Source organism: Nanorana parkeri, unplaced genomic scaffold (genome assembly GCF_000935625.1).
Source record: "Nanorana parkeri isolate BGI_ZX_2015 unplaced genomic scaffold, ASM93562v1 scaffold231, whole genome shotgun sequence".
Taxonomy (NCBI): Eukaryota; Metazoa; Chordata; class Amphibia; order Anura; family Dicroglossidae; genus Nanorana; species Nanorana parkeri.
The window spans coordinates 100371-119228 of NW_017306499.1; the positions used below are offsets into that span (position 1 = coordinate 100371).

At 44.3% G+C, this 18858-nt stretch overlaps 1 protein-coding gene across 1 annotated transcript in view; it reads left to right on the forward strand.

Annotated features, from left to right (window-relative positions):
* Nucleotides 1–2668: 2668 nt before the first annotated feature.
* Nucleotides 2669–18858, forward strand: part of DENND6A (DENN domain containing 6A) — a 58253-nt gene continuing 42063 nt past the window's right edge. Inside the window, exons 1-2 of the mRNA XM_018556276.1 lie at nt 2669–2860; nt 17099–17137. Coding sequence (XP_018411778.1) covers nt 2717–2860; nt 17099–17137 — 183 coding nt within the window. The 5' untranslated portion in view covers nt 2669–2716. The remainder of the gene's footprint in view (nt 2861–17098; nt 17138–18858) is intronic.

The window sequence follows — 18858 nt, forward strand, 5'->3', positions numbered from 1 at the left end:
GGGTAAGGGGAAACCCAGCGTGTTTGGATCAAGGAGAGGGCAAACCATTCAGACTAAACCAGAAGCATCCACCCTGTAGCCCGTCACAGGCCCTGAGAGACCCCTCCGGGCAAGCAGGCAAAATATTCCTCCGTAAAAGTAAACTTGCGCCAATAAAACCATTTTTTATTGAATTGTTCCTGCTTGTTGTATCAAGCCAAAGTAAGATCTTCCATGTCCTTGATCTCGCTCATCTTGGTGAGCCACAAAGCAACCGTAGGAGCACACTTCTGCTTCCACAAAAGTGGAACACACATTTCAGCTGCATTTAATAAATTATTAAGCAAAGTCTTTTTGTAACGGCGTTTGGAAAGGTTTTGAAGGTGAAGCAGATATGAGGCGGGATTGTCACCCAGGTCACCTGTTAATTTAAGAATCAAGTCGTGTACCGCGGTCCAGAAAGGGCGAAGGTCAGGACTTTCCCAAAAAATATACAAAAACATCCCTTCAGAAGATCCGCAACACCAGCATGGTGGTGAGGAGTGAGGGAACATTCTATGCATTTTCCGAGGGACAAGATACCACCTAGAGAGGAGTTTGCAATCTGCCCCTTGGAATCTATACGCCACAGAGGCCTTGTGGGCAAAGTAAAGAATTAAATCCTTTTGTTCGGCTGAGAACGAACAGCCAAGGTCTTTCTCCCGCTGAGAGACAAAACGAGGAGTAAAATCCTCAGGTGGTCGTATAAGTAAAGAGTATCATTGAGACAAAGAGTGCCGAAGTGGGCCTTGTTCAGAACAAAGCTTATCATACTGAGAAGACATCGAGGTCAGCGATCTCTCCTTCAGCACGACCCTGAGGTAATGACGCAGTTGGAAAACATTCCAGAGAGGAAGGGGAGGCGAGGTCTAGTTTTGTAAGTCACCGACCTGTTTAGGGACAGCAAGAAGTGATGAAGGCGAAAACAACACAGGCTAACCAACTGAGAAAGTTTAGACTTCTAGAGTTATGTCTATTTTTTTATGTCATAATTACATAGTTTGTAAGGCAGGAAAAGCACAGGTCCATCTGGGGGTGGGGGGGGGGGGGGGGGGGGGGGGAGGGTGTGTGTGTGTGTGTCATTATGAACATCCGTTCCCCTGTATATTTTGTGAACTGAGAAACTCTTTTAAAAGTTTTTTTTTAAATAATCTACATTCTCAGCTGATACCACAAAAGGGAGTTCCATGTTTTACTGCTCTGACAGACCTTACGGAGTTTAAGATTAAACCGCTTTTTATTTAGCTTTGAGTTGTGGCCGAGTGTCTTCTTCAGAGTCCTTAGCGTAAAGAGTAATTCCACTTTTGTTTAGAATAAATCAATCTTTGGGTGATCAATGTACATTGCAATGATTTCAACAAACGTTGATGCAGATTCCTAACGGTAGCAGTTTGTTGCAGCATGTCCTTTGATAACTGATTCCTGAATGGGATGGTCTGGGTTCATTATAACCAGCTGGTGGACTTTCTGTGTTCTAATGAGGAATGGTGCAGTGTTTGCATTACTTCAGAAGTAATGAACTCTTATGGTGCCCATACACATGCCGATTATCGTACGATAATCGCGGGAAATCCCACGATCGTACGATAATCGGCAGGTGTATGGAAGGCGTGCGACCGTTTTTACTGTACGGTGCACGTCTTTTGTCTTACTAGCAGGCTCGAAAACCCGCCGAGAATCGTACGATTGTCGGCGGGTTTGTGGCCTGCTCGTAAGACAAATGCCGCATGGGCCGATGTGCGCAAGCGCACACTGCCCGTTGAGCATTGCAGTCATCGGAAGCCCGCCCCTCAGTGGGGGGGGCTTTCGATGATCGCAAGTAAGATCTGCCTGTCCAAGATGGCCATATCGCACGTTTTTTCATTACCTTACAACCATTGCAAGAATTGTATGTTTATTATTTATGTTATTGTGATGACAAGTCTTGCGATGGGTGTAAGGCGTATGGCCAGATTTAGGAAATGTTCCACATAAAGTAAAATTCCTATTCCTTTAAAAAAGCGTAAAATTTTACTTTTACTTGTAGTGCAGAAATCTGTCGAAATCAGCCAATCACAGAAACAGGAAGTGTTATTTTTGGGGGGCATTCTATACAGCAGCTGCGTCAGAACTCCTCCAGGTTGCCAGTGCAATGCAGTGGATTGCGACCCACCACATAGCAATGAAATAAAAGTACTTCTTGGCTTTTGAGGACTGGTGAGGCAGAGATTTCCATCACTGACTTTCTAAGGAAAAAAAACAAAACAGCTGTCAGACAAGGGTTGTTTTTTAAATCTTGCCAACTACTATTATTCTAACCCTGGGGTCTGCTTGAGCCCCATACACACACTCCCCCCAAATGAATAGACTGTTATCTCATGCCTATAGGCACCCTCAATGTTACTATCATTCTATTTTATTGTGCAACTGAGACAATGTGCACAACCATTTCCAAGAACAGATCTCTATTTCCTTGGAGAGCAGGCACAGCTTGCAATTATGCACTGAACATGAATACAGCGGCCCCAGCAGACCACCCATGACCCAACAATAGGGCAGGTGGCGCTGTGAGTGTGTTGTATACACAGCGCTGGTCGCCATGGCAACGTTTCCTGGCGGATGAGGAGTTCCCCTTCTTCGTCAGCAAGTGACGGCCGGCGCTCAGTGATGACGTAGGAGTGTTGATTGACGGCTGGATGGAAGCTCGGTGGCTTTAGACATGTCTGCCCTGGAGATGGAGGGGAGCGAGGAGGCGCAGACCCCCAGCGGGGAGCCCTTGTGTCTTCCATGGGATCGGTTCGCCTCCTGGCTGCATTGTATCTGTGTGGTGGGATTCGATCTGGAATTGGGCCAGACAGTGGAGGTAAGAAAGTGGAGTGAGGGGGCTCTGCAACTTCTTCTGTCACTTTAATTATTATTGGACCTGTCCTGTATGATCAGCCCTGGACTAATGGCTCTGCTGAGTTCATTCTGTGTACACTGTGCTCTTCTTCCTTGTAGCTCCCAAATGTCCCTTTTATTACAAGTACCTCCCCTGCAATGGTCCCTCTTTCTGGGTCAGTACATAGACCTCTATTAAAGCCCATCTGGGCAAAACAAAAAACAACCCTTGCAGAGGGTATACGCCCGCACTTTCAGGGTTGAGTGCTCCCTTATGCTTAGGGGCTGGAGTAAAGCAGATTTACTTATCTGATCCCCACTCCGCCGGCGGTCCGCACTCTCATCTTTTGCCCTGGTGGGTGGACTGTCCCTTGGCGTCCTCACATCTAATGCAGGTCTATAGAAACCTGCATTAGATGTGATGATGTCAGCGGTCTTTAGACCTCCAAAGTAAAGGGGAGAAGAGGCTGCGGGGACCTGACTGGCAGCCTGACGGGAGCAGGGATCAGGTAAGTAAAAAGGCTTTATTCCAGTCCACTAGACAAAAACATGCACTTAACCCAGTGGTGGGAAACGCCAGCACTCCAGCTGTTGTAGAACTACAAGTCCCATGAGGCATTGCAAGACTGACAGTTACAAGCATGACTCCCAGAGGCATGGCATGTTGGGATTTGTAGGTAAAGCAGAGCTGGAGGGCCGGAGTTGACCACTCCTGACTTAACCCTTGTATTGCAGGGTTAGTCCCACTGCAAGGGTACTGTTTTTGTTTTTCCTGGAAGTGGTATTTAAAAGATTTTTGTTTTTGATGGAGTAGAGGAATATGTAAAGGCATAGTCCACCTTTTCATAAAAATTTAATAAATGCATCCACATTGATAAAAGCAAAAATGTGCATGTAATAATATCTTGTATCTATTCCTGCATTGCACCTAGGATTAGAGGAGTGTGGGTGCAATGCACATGCTCCTGCAGACTATTCCTCCAAACCCAAATATGTATGCAAGCACAAATAAAATGTGTGCCTCTTCTACCCTGATGGTGCATCCTTTGTTTAGGGGTGCATTAGTACACGGAAGGGTTACCGTTTATTTCCAAATAGAAAAGCAATGAATTCGGCACTCATTTCTAAGTTCTAATAACTTATACACAGACAGCACCTTACCAAGGACAGGATCTGCTTGTGCAAGTCAGCCATGAGTGGCCTTAATCATAGGTGAAGATCAAGGCTGCTCGCGCCTGAATCGTGTAAGCAAACTGTGTCCCTTGTTACTGCTTCCTGTGTATAATGAATCATTGGAACTTGGAATTGAGTGCTGGATAAGCTGCTTTTGTACCAAGGTATGGACCTGCTGTAATGTGGCTGGAAGAAGTAATCAGAGGACTACAAGTGCAGTGATGTCACTGTAGTTGTGCTCCATTGAGGTCTATGAATCCCTCTGCTGCGATGGCTGATGAGACTTGAAGTCTTACCTTTCACAAAACCCTGTGTATGGATCTGTGAATTAATGATTAGGCTGTACAGGTGGAGCCATGCAAATTAAAAAATGCACCGGACGCTTTAGGGAGAAGAACCCTGCTATTCAGGTAAGTGGTGGGGGCAGTTTGAGGGTGGGGGGTTGGGGATAGTGACCATGTTACATCCTAAATATGGATGTAACATGAAACAGGATCACAAAAATGGAGCAACCCCAAAACAAAAATGTAATATATTGCAGTTTACCAGTCCGTATGCATGGTGGCTGCATTCATTTTAATTTTTCCAGGCTTTTTCCCTTTTCGCCTGCGGCTCCTGCAAATAGCACACTTCCTGTCCCCTAATGACAGAGATGTGAATCATTCCCTGCTCTGTCCAAAACTATATAAAAAGGTTTGGCTTTACATACATGTTAAAATAATAGTCGCCTGTAGTAACCTTCTAGTGTAGGTGTGCGGTAATCTAATTGGCTGTTGCTGGCAAGTTCATTTTCATAACTCAGTTGATATGGAACTCTTTAGTGCATGTGTTCTAAATAGTTGTATGGAGGGCATCGTGCACTGAACAGATCTGTACAGCACTTTGTATTCACATGATCTGCTCATCCTGGAACAGGAGCGTTTATCAGTAAATGGATGAAAAGAATTCCATGTTACATTCTGAACATAACAAGTGTCGGCCTTGTGACATAACTGCTAATCATTGCACAGTGTGTACCCAGAACAGGCCAAGTATTGTTGGTTTTCTTTTGGTTTTGGTCTGATGAACTAATTGAATTGCCATGGGTAATGCATAATTCACCCTGGGGGGTGGGGGGGTTAGGAGCACAGTGTATTCAAAGAGTAAAACAGCATTGGAAATATATCTTTCTACACATTGTCAGGCTTGTTAAAGTGGCGCTCCAGCCAAAAATGATTTTTCTTTCTTTTGGGTAGAGCTAAAGAGTTATCGCTACTATCAGGATTTTTCTTTGCTGTTATTGTTCCAGTTAGAGAGATTTTCCTTAATTTCCCATATCGGTGACACACCTGAACATGGATCGTAATACAAACCTGGCAGAGGCTCTAACTTCCCCCGCTTTATTATAGATTTATTTTTCTTTTTACAGCTGTGGATGTTGGGAGAGATGTAGGTTGCTGTTGTGTCATTGGGACAGGAAGTGCAGATAATTCTCTTCAGCATTTACACGGGGCTTAATGCTGTGGCTGGGGAATCCTGCAGGAGGAATCCCAGGTGTCCATAAAGGTGTGGCCGCTGTGACTATTCATGGTAATGACAGGGTGACAGCGGCTGCATCTGTCGGTGGCAGTCCATATGTAATAGTACATGGTACGATTCCCTACGGTTTGGGATAGATGATTGTCTGAGTCATCTATCTAGGGTGGATGCATCCAGGGACAATCATCTATCCCGAACTGCAGGTAATCATACCATATACTATTACATATGGACTGGCAGATGCAGCCGCTGTCACCCTGTCATCAACTTGGCTGCATCTGAATTGGATTCCTATGGTAAACACTTACGGATTCTTGCCACAGGAATCCCAGCCACAGCGTCAAACTCAGTGTGAATGGGGCCTTAAAAGAGAACAATGGGGTCAGTGTTTTTCCCCATAGTTCTCTTAAGGGTCACGGGAGGACATATACTAACCTCCTCCCATGACCCAAAGCTCAGTATATAGCGGGCTACAGCTCGCGGTATACTGAGACCGCCCCAGCCAGGGTGGATCCCGACAATACTGTCGAGATCCACCCAGCTGCTTGAATGACAGCTGGCTCTGCCTATCCAGAGGCAGAGCCAGCTGTGCCCGCTCCTCCACCATCCGTTCTTCCGGTCAGCGCTGGAGGATCGGAGAGGGAAGGGGGGTAATCCCTCCGGGGAACGGTGACTGACAGTGACCGCTCTCTGCAGCGAGATGATCGAGAGGTGAGCGAGCAGCGGTATGTGTTCGCTCACTTCCCCATATATTGAGCCAACATGTGACACTTTCACAGGTCGGCTCGAACTATGAGGATAAGGGATTTTCACTCACCTCATAGTTCTCCTTTAAGATCTGGTGGGGGTTCTAGCTATTTCCTTTACACTTTCAGGACAAAAAATAGATGGAGTGCTTCCTAAAATCAAAGTGCACCTATGCTCTTTGCCCCTTCTGCTCACCTAACCTAAACCCACCCTCCTCCCTCAAAAACAGAAACTTGCTTACCTAAAACCAATGGCTGTGGCCTGCGGTGTTTGTTTACATCCAACACTGCAAGTCTTTACTTTGCTGACCGCACATGTGCATTACAGCCCCATAGACTTCTATAGGGCAGACTCTCTTCATCTCCAGCCTCAGGGCACACCCCTTTTATAAGTCTATAGGACTGTAATATGTAGAGGGCGGCCAGGACAGAAAAACTTGCAGCTCTGGATGTAAACAAACGCCAGAGGCTGCGGCCCTTGGCTTAGGGTAAGTAAGCATCTGTGGAGCAGAAGGGTGAATAGGTTTAAGTCAGGTAAATGGGGGCAAATGAGTACGCTTTGTTTTGAAGTGCACGTATACTTTAAATAACAATGTGCACGCCTATGTCTTCTATTCTGTTTTATTCTAAATCGAGGTAAAATCTGGATGTATTGCATTTCTGCAGATTATACCCCGGTATGTCTTTCTTGTTGAAGGTGAAAGTCTATAATAAGTAATGCGTAATTTGGAAGTTGCGGTTTATCAGCAGATAACACAATCTACTTTTGTAATCAAATATTTAGATGATATCTGAGATCGCACAAGGAGAATGTTACACTTTGTTCAAATCTCACAGCCTAATGGCTTCAGGTTAATGGTAAAGCCATTCTGGATGTGATTAAGGTCAGCAGATTGTATAGGTCTCTGTTGTAGTCATTTTAAAGAAAACTCTGCTCCAGTTAAAAAGGATGTATGGTGACCAATGAACGGGTAGTAAGGGCTCATGTTGATGGGTGTTGCCTTCATGCGTTTTGATGTACATTTGAAATGTAAAGCATGTCTTATTAAAATGCATTTACATTTCAGACAAAGCAGGTCAAATGCAGCTTTTTCATGCTCGACGTTGCATTTTTCATTTGAAAGAAGCTGCGTTGCTCGGATGGAAAAAGGACGACGTGAACCAAAAATGTAACCAAATAACTCACATTGAGCTCATGCACATGACTGGAAATGGGCGTACAACGTGCATAATGGGCATTTTTCTCCGGCAGTCACAGTTTTGCCGCACGACCAGCTTGTAGAAATCATTAACAGGCTGGCTGAAGCTGCGTCTGTACAGATATATGCACAAATCCCATTTTTTTTTTCATGCGTACCTGGACTAAAGCCAGGTATACATGGTTCTAATTTCTGCTGGTTCCTGATGAACTGGCTTAAATTCGTGCCATGGGTGATGCTGTGGGCGCCCTTCTGCCAGGCATCCCTCAATCAACTGATCGAAGGAGCAAGTTGAAAATTCTCAACCAAACAGAGTGGCAATCAGCTGCTAGCTCCATTCCCGTATTCTGACAGCAGCCGCTAGCCGATGATCAAATACAATGCACAAAGGAGGGGATTGCTCTGCACAAAGCTCGTATGTGTTGATGGAGGAATATGTTCTATTTTTTTTTGTTCAGCCCGCAGGTTGAAAAAAAAAATAGAACCATGTGTACCCCACTTAATACACTGCCTTGAACACAGAGGGTCTGAGTTTGGGGCAGTGCATGAGTCTGGGTACACATGTAAACAATGGGATTTGCGAAAAATGGCTGACATGCAGACCAGCCCTTTCCCTTGAAATAATGCATTGTACCCCATCCCTCCAGATCTGTGCAGTAATCCAGTGTGTTGCGTTGTGCGTTGCCTCTGTGCAGAAGCTTCCTGTGATTAAGACCAATCAATGTTCTCTCTCCTTGTGCAGGGTGACTAGTCTTGTTGTATCTGCCCCCTCCTGAAGTGTTCTGCAGCAGCTTGTAGTGGCTGGGTCCCCTCTACAGTTTTCTGCACAGGCTATGTACAGCACAGTACTTTTCCATGGTAATATCTTGGGTTGCAAAGGCATTTGGTGCACACAAAGTGGATTTATAGTCTTTATGGTTATTATTTCTGTGCTCATAGTTTTAGCTTTAACTATAGTTTCTACACACAAACCACACTGCAGCTTTCTGCCATAGTAAGTTTAAATAAAATAAAAACTCCGGGCAAAATTGTTATTAACCCTTGCAGTGTGCCTACCCCCGCACTGCAAGGGTTAAATGCTCGTTTTCATCTAGGGACCGAAATAAAAAAGTTATATTCGCCTTATTCTCAGAGCTGGCCAGCTGTGACAGCGCTCCCTCCAGCCTCTCTCCTCCTACACTGCAGTGATGATATGTCTCTGTGTATCCTGTGTATTGGACGTGATGACTCGAGGATCCTTAGACCACTGCAGTGGAGGGAGAGCGAGGCTGGAAGGACCGGTCTATGAGCCAGCTAGCTCGGTGGATCGGGTGAGAATAACTTCTTTTTTTTTTTTTTATTTTTGCCTAGATAAAAATGAGCAGTTAACCCTTGCAGTTTGGGGGTAGCTCAACTGCAAGGGTTAAACAACATTTTTGCCCAAAGTTCTGCTTTAAAGGTGAATTATTTTCTGCTTCCAATGACAGTATAAATACAATTGGTAAGAGCAATGAATGGCTTGTTGTCATTCTGCTGGATGGCACTTAGATCTAGTTTCACACACGACACCTTTGGCATTAACCTCTTATGAGTTATATCTTCCTTCTTTAAATACACTGCGTGAATCTTCTAGCAGAGCTGGTTGGTGTTCATTGCCATAGTTGTGTCCCATTTTCATGCGTATGTTCTATGGTTAGATCTTGTTAGTCTTGGAAGCATGTCACAGTGCAGTGACTGCCAAGAACTGACTGCGCTCTTTTATATTTGTTAGTATTTTCCCCTGGTAACAGCTGAACAAATCTCATTCATGATGTCATATGCGTGTTTAACTTAATCATACTTAAGCACAGCCTAAAGCCTGTCATTGACGTTATTATATGAAGGCAGGCTCTTTATTCTGCTGGGAAATATACATTATATGACGTTATTATATGAAGACATACTCTTTATTCTGCTGGGAAATATACATTATATGACGTTATTATATGAAGGCAGGCTCTTTATTCTGCTGGGAAATATACATTATATGACGTTATTATATGAAGGCATACTCTTTGTTCTGCTGGGAAATATACATTATATGACGTTATTATATGAAGGCATACTCTTTATTCTGCTGGGAAATACACATTATATGACGTTATTATATGAAGGCAGGCTCTTTATTCTGCTGGGAAATATACATTATATGATGTTATTATATGAAGGCATACTCTTTATTCTGCTGGGAAATATACATTATATGACGTTATTATATGAAGGCATACTCTTTATTCTGCTGGGAAATATACATTATAGAACCATAAACAATCACCCAACATTGTTAAAGCAGTCCGTGTGTGTGTGTGTGTGTGTGTGTGTGTGTGTGTGTGTGTGTGTGTGTGTGTGTGTGTGTGTGTGTTCCTACTCCTTCCTTCATTGCTGCGTTATGAACCAGATAAAAACAGGATGTCATAATAGCTTTCTGCTCTCTTTTGCACAGACATTGATGACAATCAGCATATTATATTGGACAGGTAAGATTATCGGGTTTATTTATAAAACTTACACCTAGTATATAGCTGGGAGAATGCCGTTCGCAAGGCTGGACCGCAGGGGAGCCCGAGGCCGGGTGTCACCCGGAACAGAGACCGGGTGACACCCCACGGTGACGTAATTGTGCATGCACATGACGTCACCATGCGCATGTACGATGACGTCATCGCACATGCGTGATCATCTCATTGCCGCCTGCCGGCGGCCATCTTGGTGATGGACGCCGGCAGATAGATAGATAGAGGTGGGGACGTTCACCCGGCTGAAAGAGGTATGTCACCGCGTCCCCTCCTCTCTCCTGACACTGTCGGGACACTGACACTGTGCCCGACTTTTGGACGGGCTGACACCAAAATGAATGTCAGTCATTTTGGTGTCACCCCTCCAAAGGTACAGCAAAAAGTTTCCCAGGTTAAAAGGTTAAAAAGAGAGTGCGTTTGCCATTTGTTTTGCTTGACCCCCTCCAATGGTGTCACCTGGGTGCTGGCCGCACCACCCTTGTGATGACACTGCTGGAACGCCCCTAGATGGTGCAGGGGAGTGGGGAGTGTAGAAATTTCCTATACTTCTCAGTGCCATTTAGGGGTGCTAGTGCAGTGCAACCATCATCCGCCCAGTTATATACTAGGTGTACGTTTTATAAATAAACACGATAATCTTACCTGTCCAATACAAGGGGAAGTTTTTTAAATAAACCCGTTTGTGATACCGCTTCCTATGAAGGCTATCAAATTTGTAAAAGAACTCCAGGAAAAATTATTCGTAACCCCTTTTATTGGGGCATTTTTTCTGACCGCACTGGACCGGAACGCAGGCATTGATGTGCCACATGTTTTCGTGCGGCCGATCACACAGCGGCTGGAGGGCGTGGCTGCGGTGCCATTGAGTTCAATGCACAGGCTCAAGTGCGTTTCGGCCAGGGTTGAAGGTTGGTGTGAACTAACCCTTAGACCGGTCTTTCCCCCTGCAGCAGTCTAAGGATCCTTGAGTCATCATGTGCAATACACTCTGTGTTGGATGTGAGGACGCCGAGGGACATTCAGTTGCTGAAGCGTAGGAAGAGACAGGCTGGAGGGTTCGTTGTCACAGCCAGCCAGCTCTGACGTTTAGGGGAGTATAACTTTTTTACTTTACATCCTAGACAAAAACAAGCACTTACCCCTTGCAGTGCAGACATTCCTCCACCGCAAGAGTTGACAACAATTTTACCCATATTTCTTCTTTAAGGGCAACTAAGCCTTTAACAGATTTACTTCCAGCAGCAAACCAGCATGGTACTTTTTAATAAAGCTTGACCTCATCACAAATGACCTGATTTTATGATATTTGAGTTTCAATATCGGGATTTCGGTTTCTTCAATATATTTAATTTCTAGTATGACCGCTGTATAGCCCACGCTGGGGAAGGAATTCAACAGAGTATACAGGAACAACACTAGTGCCACTGAAAGCAGTATAAATGCAGGGGACCAATATGCAAAGTCACTGTTTTGCCACCTTCAGGAACATAGTTTAGCATGGGTGGCTACACTGGACATTTGCATGAGGGTAGAGGAAAGTGTTTGGGGAAGGGAAATAACATAAAGTAGAGGTGGGTAAGGAAGGGCTGAAGAGGTGGAGTGTACAACAAAGCAAGAAGGGGAATGAAGGAAGACCATGGAAAAGGATAAGCAAAAAGGATGTAGCTGTGGTCCCCCACCCATTTCTGGCGACTCAGGCCCAAGATAGAAGAATAAGCTACAAAAAGCTATGACTAGATGGATTAAGAGATGTAGGGGTGTAAGTAAGCCAAGGCTTCCAGATTTTATAGATCTAAGGCAATGAATCCTGAAGGATACTGGAAATCGTCTAATTGGCAAGCATTGCATTCATGTGCTCCAACAGATTGACCCTAGGTTTTTTTTTCAAGCTCGGGCTATGGTTGTGTGGCAGCTAAAAAGAGATAAATGGCCAATATATCGTGATTTCAGCAACACTTGACTATAAAACAATATCTTACTTCTAGTTGACCTTCTACTTTTTCTTTCATGAAAATGATCACCTACCAAACCAGTTCCAACTTGGCTCGTAATGTGAAAATGCATAAGGTTACCTTCTGCGAACATCAGAGGTCAAAATTGGCAGTAAATTCAGATATTTAGTTAGTTGAAGCTATGCAAGCTGCATTTTCCCTGCAATGTTTGGTCTTTCCTTGCCTACTGACACTGCCTATGAGTCATTTATTGGGATAGACAACTTCACAGGCCCGTAGGGCTGAGGATGAAAAGCCAGTTATGTTGGGGAAAGTCAAGGTTTTCTTATTTATCTATATCTATTATCTACTGATCTAAATAGCGGTAGTTAGTACCTTTTTAACTGGACTTCTTCTGTAATGAAGATTTTTCACCACTTATCCAAGTCTGAGTATCATCAATGCAGTGGTAGGAGGGCACACCTTATTCACTGCCTGGTGCCAAGGCAGAACCTCCTACAGCAACGTGAAGGAACTTCAAGTATTCAAATCCACCCACATACAGGTCTTTGTTAGAGACTTCTGTTCCGATATACTACATTTAGGAATGTTGTGATTTGTTCCTGAGACCCAAAAGTCTTGGATGAGTGATTTCATGTTCCATAACAAGTCCTTTTGAATGTGACTTACTACTGCTAGCTATACCATGACTTGGATAGATGAGGGCATCCTAAGACATCTAATAATCATCAGTAGGGATGCACCGATACCGAGTATTAGGGCGAGTACCCGTACTCGGCCAAAATGCTCCAATACCTTCCCCGATACTGGAACTTCCCAGTAGGGGAAAATGGAGCCGGCTTCCTGGGCAATCAGGAAGGCGGGATGCGAGTAATGACCCGCCTGCCAGCTTCCTGATTGGCTGGAAAGTTGGCTCCTTGCTGGTTGGCTGGGAAGCCGGCTTCCTGGCCAATCAGCATGGAGCCGGCTGAACAGCCAGCTCCTTGCTGATTGGCTGGGAAGCCGGCTTCCTGGACAATCGGCATTGAGCCAGCTTCCCGGCCAGTCAGGGAGGTGGGTCATTACTGTCCTGATCGGCTGGGAAGCCGGTTTCTCGGCTAATCACAATCGAGCGGACCAAACAACATGGAGGCGACTTCCCGGGCAATCAGGAACCAGACGGCATGTCATTACCCGCTGCCTGGCTTCCTGATTGCCCGGGAAGCCGGCTCCATGCCAGCGGAAGCACTGGTATCGGTACTCGATACCGAATAAACGGTATCGGTGCTTCCCTAATCATCAGAAGGTAACCTCGGTTTATCCATTTTGTATCATCTGCTCAGTTTAAATTTCCCAGGTTTAGTGACAGTGGTGATACAGTGATTTGTAGGTCCGTGTCAGAAATCTGTGAGTTATCACTTGTTCAACACAATGTTTACAAGAGACGTAGCAGTGAGCCTGGATAATAGGGTAAACATTAGCGTTGTATCATCCAACAGAGGACGTGGCTGCCTGTGACTGCAGGACTGTACAAGAAGGACTACCTTCTACAGCTCTTCACATTCTCTGCTTAAAGCAAGGGATTGTAGGGATTGTACAAGAAAAGAATGCCTTATATTAGGCCAGCATTAGCCACGCAGACATGGTTGTTGGTTACACTCCCGGTCTGACGGTGAATTCAGCTATGTGTACATCAGCAACATCATTCGCTATAGTTTAAATAAAGTTCTAATAAGTCCAAGAATCTGTCTTTATTTTTTCTTCCTTTAATCTTTCACATTTAAGAACTTAAGTAGGGTGTACACAGTTAGAATTTTTAAAAGAACAAAATCGATTTTGGAAAGTTTGTTCGACCTTCCAATCATTGTCGCTGTGAAATTGATGATCGATTTTGACCGCAGTGGTGAAAAATTCCAAGAAGTATGCTGAAAACTTTATCTTGTTTGAACAAAATTCCAACAGTGGTTTGTGTTGGCAAGCTCCATTCATTCCAATTCATTCCAAAATCAGCAGTTAAATGAAAACCAAAATCAAATCAAATTTTGAAGACAATCACCAAGTCTTTGATAGCATTATGGAACGTTTCAACGGGATTTTGCATACAAACGTTGGTTTGAAAATCTACCCGTTTATACCCGACTTTAGACACGGAGAAGTAGGGCAGCAGTGTAAACATATTGTGCTCTACTGCATTGCATAGTTCTTTGTAACGGGAGTAGAGCGCAGTATGATGCATTTAGCCAAATTGGCAGAATGGATGTGGGTTGGTGACCAAGTTCGTAATGCTTGAAGGGTTTCTAAACCCTTTTTTTTTTGCATATATCTACTGCTAGCAAGTAGATAAAAGCGCACTCCCGTCCGAAAAAACGAAACTGCTCGGGCGGCCGCAAAGCATCTTGGGACGGGCGCATGCGCAGTTCGGATTTTTGGCCGGGAGGCGAGGAGGGACGCAAGGTATGTCTATGGACGCGTGCACCCGCATGCAGACACCGTGGGACAGGAAGTGCCAGCAAGGACAGAGGAGTCAGCGCTGGATCGGAGACCCGCCGCAGCGCTGGAGAGAAGGCTGAAAAGGATAGGAAAGAAGAGGAAGATTGGATTAAGAGACATCATTTAAGGTAAGTGTTTTACCTAACATTGGGGAAGGTAAACATTTTTTTACTTTAATGTCACTTTAAAGTAATATTAAACCTACAATTTCAGCTGTTCGGAAAAACTTATTTAGTATGCCTCTTTCTCTACTGTACATAGCCTGTGCAGAGAGCCGATCTGTGGGAGGAACTCAGCCGAGCTGTGGGAGGAACCCAGCCGAGCTGTGGGAGGAACCCAGCCGAGCTGTGGGAGGAACCCAGCCGAGCTGTGGGAGGAACCCAGCAGAGTCGTGGGAGGAACCCAGCAGAGTCCACCACTACTGGCTGCCTGCAGAAAACTACAGGAGGGGGTGTAGACAAGACCAGTCACCCTGCACAAGGAGAGAGCAGCAGTGACAGGTCTTTATTACAGGAAGCTCCTGCACAGAAGCAGTTTCACACTGGATTACTGCACAGATCTGGAAGAAATACACAAAGCTCACCAAGATTCAAGTTAGAATACACATGCTTCTTGTATTTAGATAATATTTGCTTATCCTTGAGTTCATCTTTAATTTAGCATTAGAAATAACTTCATGAGTTGTGATTTATGAATGTTCTACTTGTAATTTCAGATTGTACTTTTTATGTCCTTGCTTTTTGTGGTCTGTTCCTTTTAATTTCAATCTGAAAACTTTAAATATAGACATTGGGGGGAATTTATCAAAATTGGAGCCCATAGCAACCAATCAGCATCTCTTTCCAGTTTGCTCAGGTAAGATTTGAAAATGAGAGAAGCTGATTGGTTGCAGTGCAAATCTCCAGATTTGATAAATTCCCCTCATTGTAATAAACAAAAAAACACAACTTTTCACTCTTTATTACCATTGAATAATATAAAATACAGTTGGGGGAATTTATCAAAACTGGAGCAGAGAGAATCTGGAGCATTTGCCCATGGCAACCAATCAGCATCTCTCTACAGTTTGCTCAGGTGAGATTTGAAAATGAGAGAGAGATGCTGATTGGCTGCAGTGCAAATCTGCTCCATATTTTCTCTGCTCCAGTTTTGATAAATCCCCCCCAATGTGGTTATAGTTGTATTGGTGGCTTTTGTAGAAGGTGCATGTTGTGTGCTATTTGTGCTGATGTCAGTAGTAGATCATATTCTCATTCCCTATGTGGAAGACTTCGACCCTGGTTTGCCCTGTACATAGATGAAGCGTGATCACGCCGTGTCATTCCTGTCTGCAGACTTTCACCTCTACCTCGTTATGTAATCCCAGAGCTGGTGATGTGTGATTCATGATTGGGATAATAAATAGGGATGTTGCTGGAATTTCTCGAGGGACCTTTGCTCTGTGCTGAGCCAGCAGACTGTGAATTCTGCTATCAGTACATTTGCTGTCTCATTGAACATTGAGAGCAGAAGATGGCCTTTTGCACAGCATTGCAATAGATTCACCATGTCAGATTGTTAGCACATAGTAGGGGCCCATTTACACCAAAACCAATGTGCCCTCCCATGCACACGTGTTTAGTCAGAGCCATCTGTTATTTTGCATTGGCCACGGTCTCGCTTTAATGCACATAAAATTAACGTACAAAGCATTCAGATCTGAGCATTGCCGTGTACTATAGCGCAGGAGCATGGCGGCACATGTCCAGGATTGACCTTTCTCCTTTTAGGAACAAAAAACTTTGTGCTATTGTAGATAATGTTTTATTTAACGCATGTGTGAGAACAAATAGAGATGGGAAATCTCTGGTAGTCATCAGGGTCACCAGAACTAGTGTCCCCATTGGAAGATTTCCCATCTATATTTGTTCTGTTGATTACCTCACCCAAAATTGGGATTTTCGTTCACTTTCAGTGATAATGGTCACCAGGACAAATAGGGTGAATCTCCTTAACAGGGACACAGACGGCGATAAAGACCTGACAGGTATTCTAATCCCTCTCCACTCTAGTCAAAGCTACAAAAAGGTTTTGGCTTCCGTTGCACTTTAATGTGGTTCCATCTCAGCTGTAGTCAAACGGTGTACATGTCCAGATGTATATAAGAAAACTGAGCACTGATTTATTGCAAAATGTCAGAAATAGTCTCTCATATATGAAGACAAAAGTTGATTATAAATATAATTTCATAAAATCCAGAACACACATTGTAGATGTATTTTTGGGTGGTAAGGAATGGCAGTTTTGTCCCAACACACATTTATGGTGCATTAGCATAAAGCTAGTTGACTCGGTCGAAATGAGACCAGTGTGAGGAGCTTCTCGGCTCCATTTTGCGGACAAAATGCATTATTACATAACATACATTCGAACTGGAAAGAATATATATTACAGACATTCATTTTTGCATCTGTTTGCACAGAATGAATGTTTAGATACGTTTTTAATATGTTTTGTTTTAACTTTTGTTTAGCATTCAATATGTAGGTAGTTGTTCATTTTTTTTTTATTGCTGTCATTTATTAATTCATCATTACATCATGTTGCATACATCTTATACTAAAGCACCATTTTCTACCTTTTTCCCACAGGCCTTGTATCCGCCACATGCCAAGCTAACTGACAAAGAGGTAAGTGATGTAAAATGTTGGTAGGTATCACTCAGTTGCTTTATTGTTGTTTCAACTATTTGTATGTGACATTATCTGCTCCAGGCATATCAAGCTCGGGTGACACAGTGATCTAAATTCAGAGTAGGCTAAATCTACCCTTTGCAATTGTTCATTAAAAAAGAACTATGAGGTAACCTTTTTGTCCCATAGTTCTCTTTAGGGTCACGGGAGGACATATACTAACATCTTCCAGTGACACAAAGCTCAGTATATACCAGGCTATTGCCCGCTATATGCTGAGAGCGCCACAGCCGGGACAGATCCCAACAATACTTTTGAGATCCACCCAGCTGTGTGAGTGACAGCGGGCTTTGCCTATCTGAAGGCAGAGCCAGCTGTGCCCGCCCCCTCTCTCGTCTGTCCTTCCAGTCAGCACTGGAAGATCAGAGAGGGAAGGGAGCAATCCCTGCGGGGAGCGGTGACTGATCATCTCCCTGCAGAGAGTGGTGACTATCGGGAAGTGAGCGGATCGGCGGTCTGTTTTCGCTCATTTCCCGATCAATAGAGCCGACATGTGACAGTTATAATGTCACACATCGGCTCTAACTTTGGGGATGAGTGTAATTCCCTCACCCCATAGTTCTCCTGTAACTACTTGTTTACAATGAAGCCTGCAGAGCATTGTACCTGCAATCAGAGAGTCATTACACAGGCTCCTGTAAATCTTTTCCCCAAACCCAGGAGGTACGGAGGTATGGACCTGGCTGTAAGACTTGAGGCTCAACTACAGAGTGGTAAGGGAGGAGGGATTGTAAGCTCGCTCTGCACATGTTTTATGTGCCACAGTAGCAGATGGAAAGTTTAGTTTTAAATGAAATTTTCTGCTAACAATAACCAAACTTGGTGATGCATGTGTGTGGGTGGATTTCCTTGGAAAGTGCACCCCGGATTGAGGTTAGGGGTGGTGGTGGTGTAGGTTTTAGGGATGGTATATGCAATTATACAATTTTTCATGTTACTTTCCAAGTATGAGTGTAACCCAAGGGTGGGCAACTCTGGCCCTCCAGCTGTGCTTTAACTACAAGTCCCATAATCCCGCTGTCTCCGGGAGTCATGCCTTAGTCTTGCAGTGCCAGTGCCAGGTTGTTGTGGACTTGTAGTTCCACAACAACCTGGTATAACAAGAAACATGCTATCAAATAAATGTTATGACATTGCATAAGCGTATCGAAAAATTGCCACAGTGACTGCGTCCTGTGATAAAAGCTAAAGGAGATCCAATGAAATATTAGAGTGTTTAACTTTTTTTTGTGCAGAGGGGTGAGGCTTCATGGTAGAGTATGGGCTTGGAATCATACATTTGTAATTCACTACCACCTTTCTAGTGGGGTGAATAAGCCATAGTGTTTACTAAACAATCACATGTATACTTCAAGCCCAACTCCGGGTACAAGAAGAAAAAACGATTCTTGCCATGGTGCTCCCTTGCACATTAAGTCTAGGGGTAGAAGGATAAGAAATGTTACTTACCTTACTACTCAGTCCGTCACGCTCCCTCCATCTGTGCAACCAGTCCTGCAAAGCCTCCTCTCTAAGGTGCTGCTGGTCGTGGTTGCACCCTTGCCTGCTCTTTCAGATAATAATAGCCCTGTATTATGATGATGCCGGGGGACTGCCCACAGCGCCTCTTCACCCCCCCCCCCCCCCAGCCTTTAAAACCTTTAAACCTTTCCCGGGGG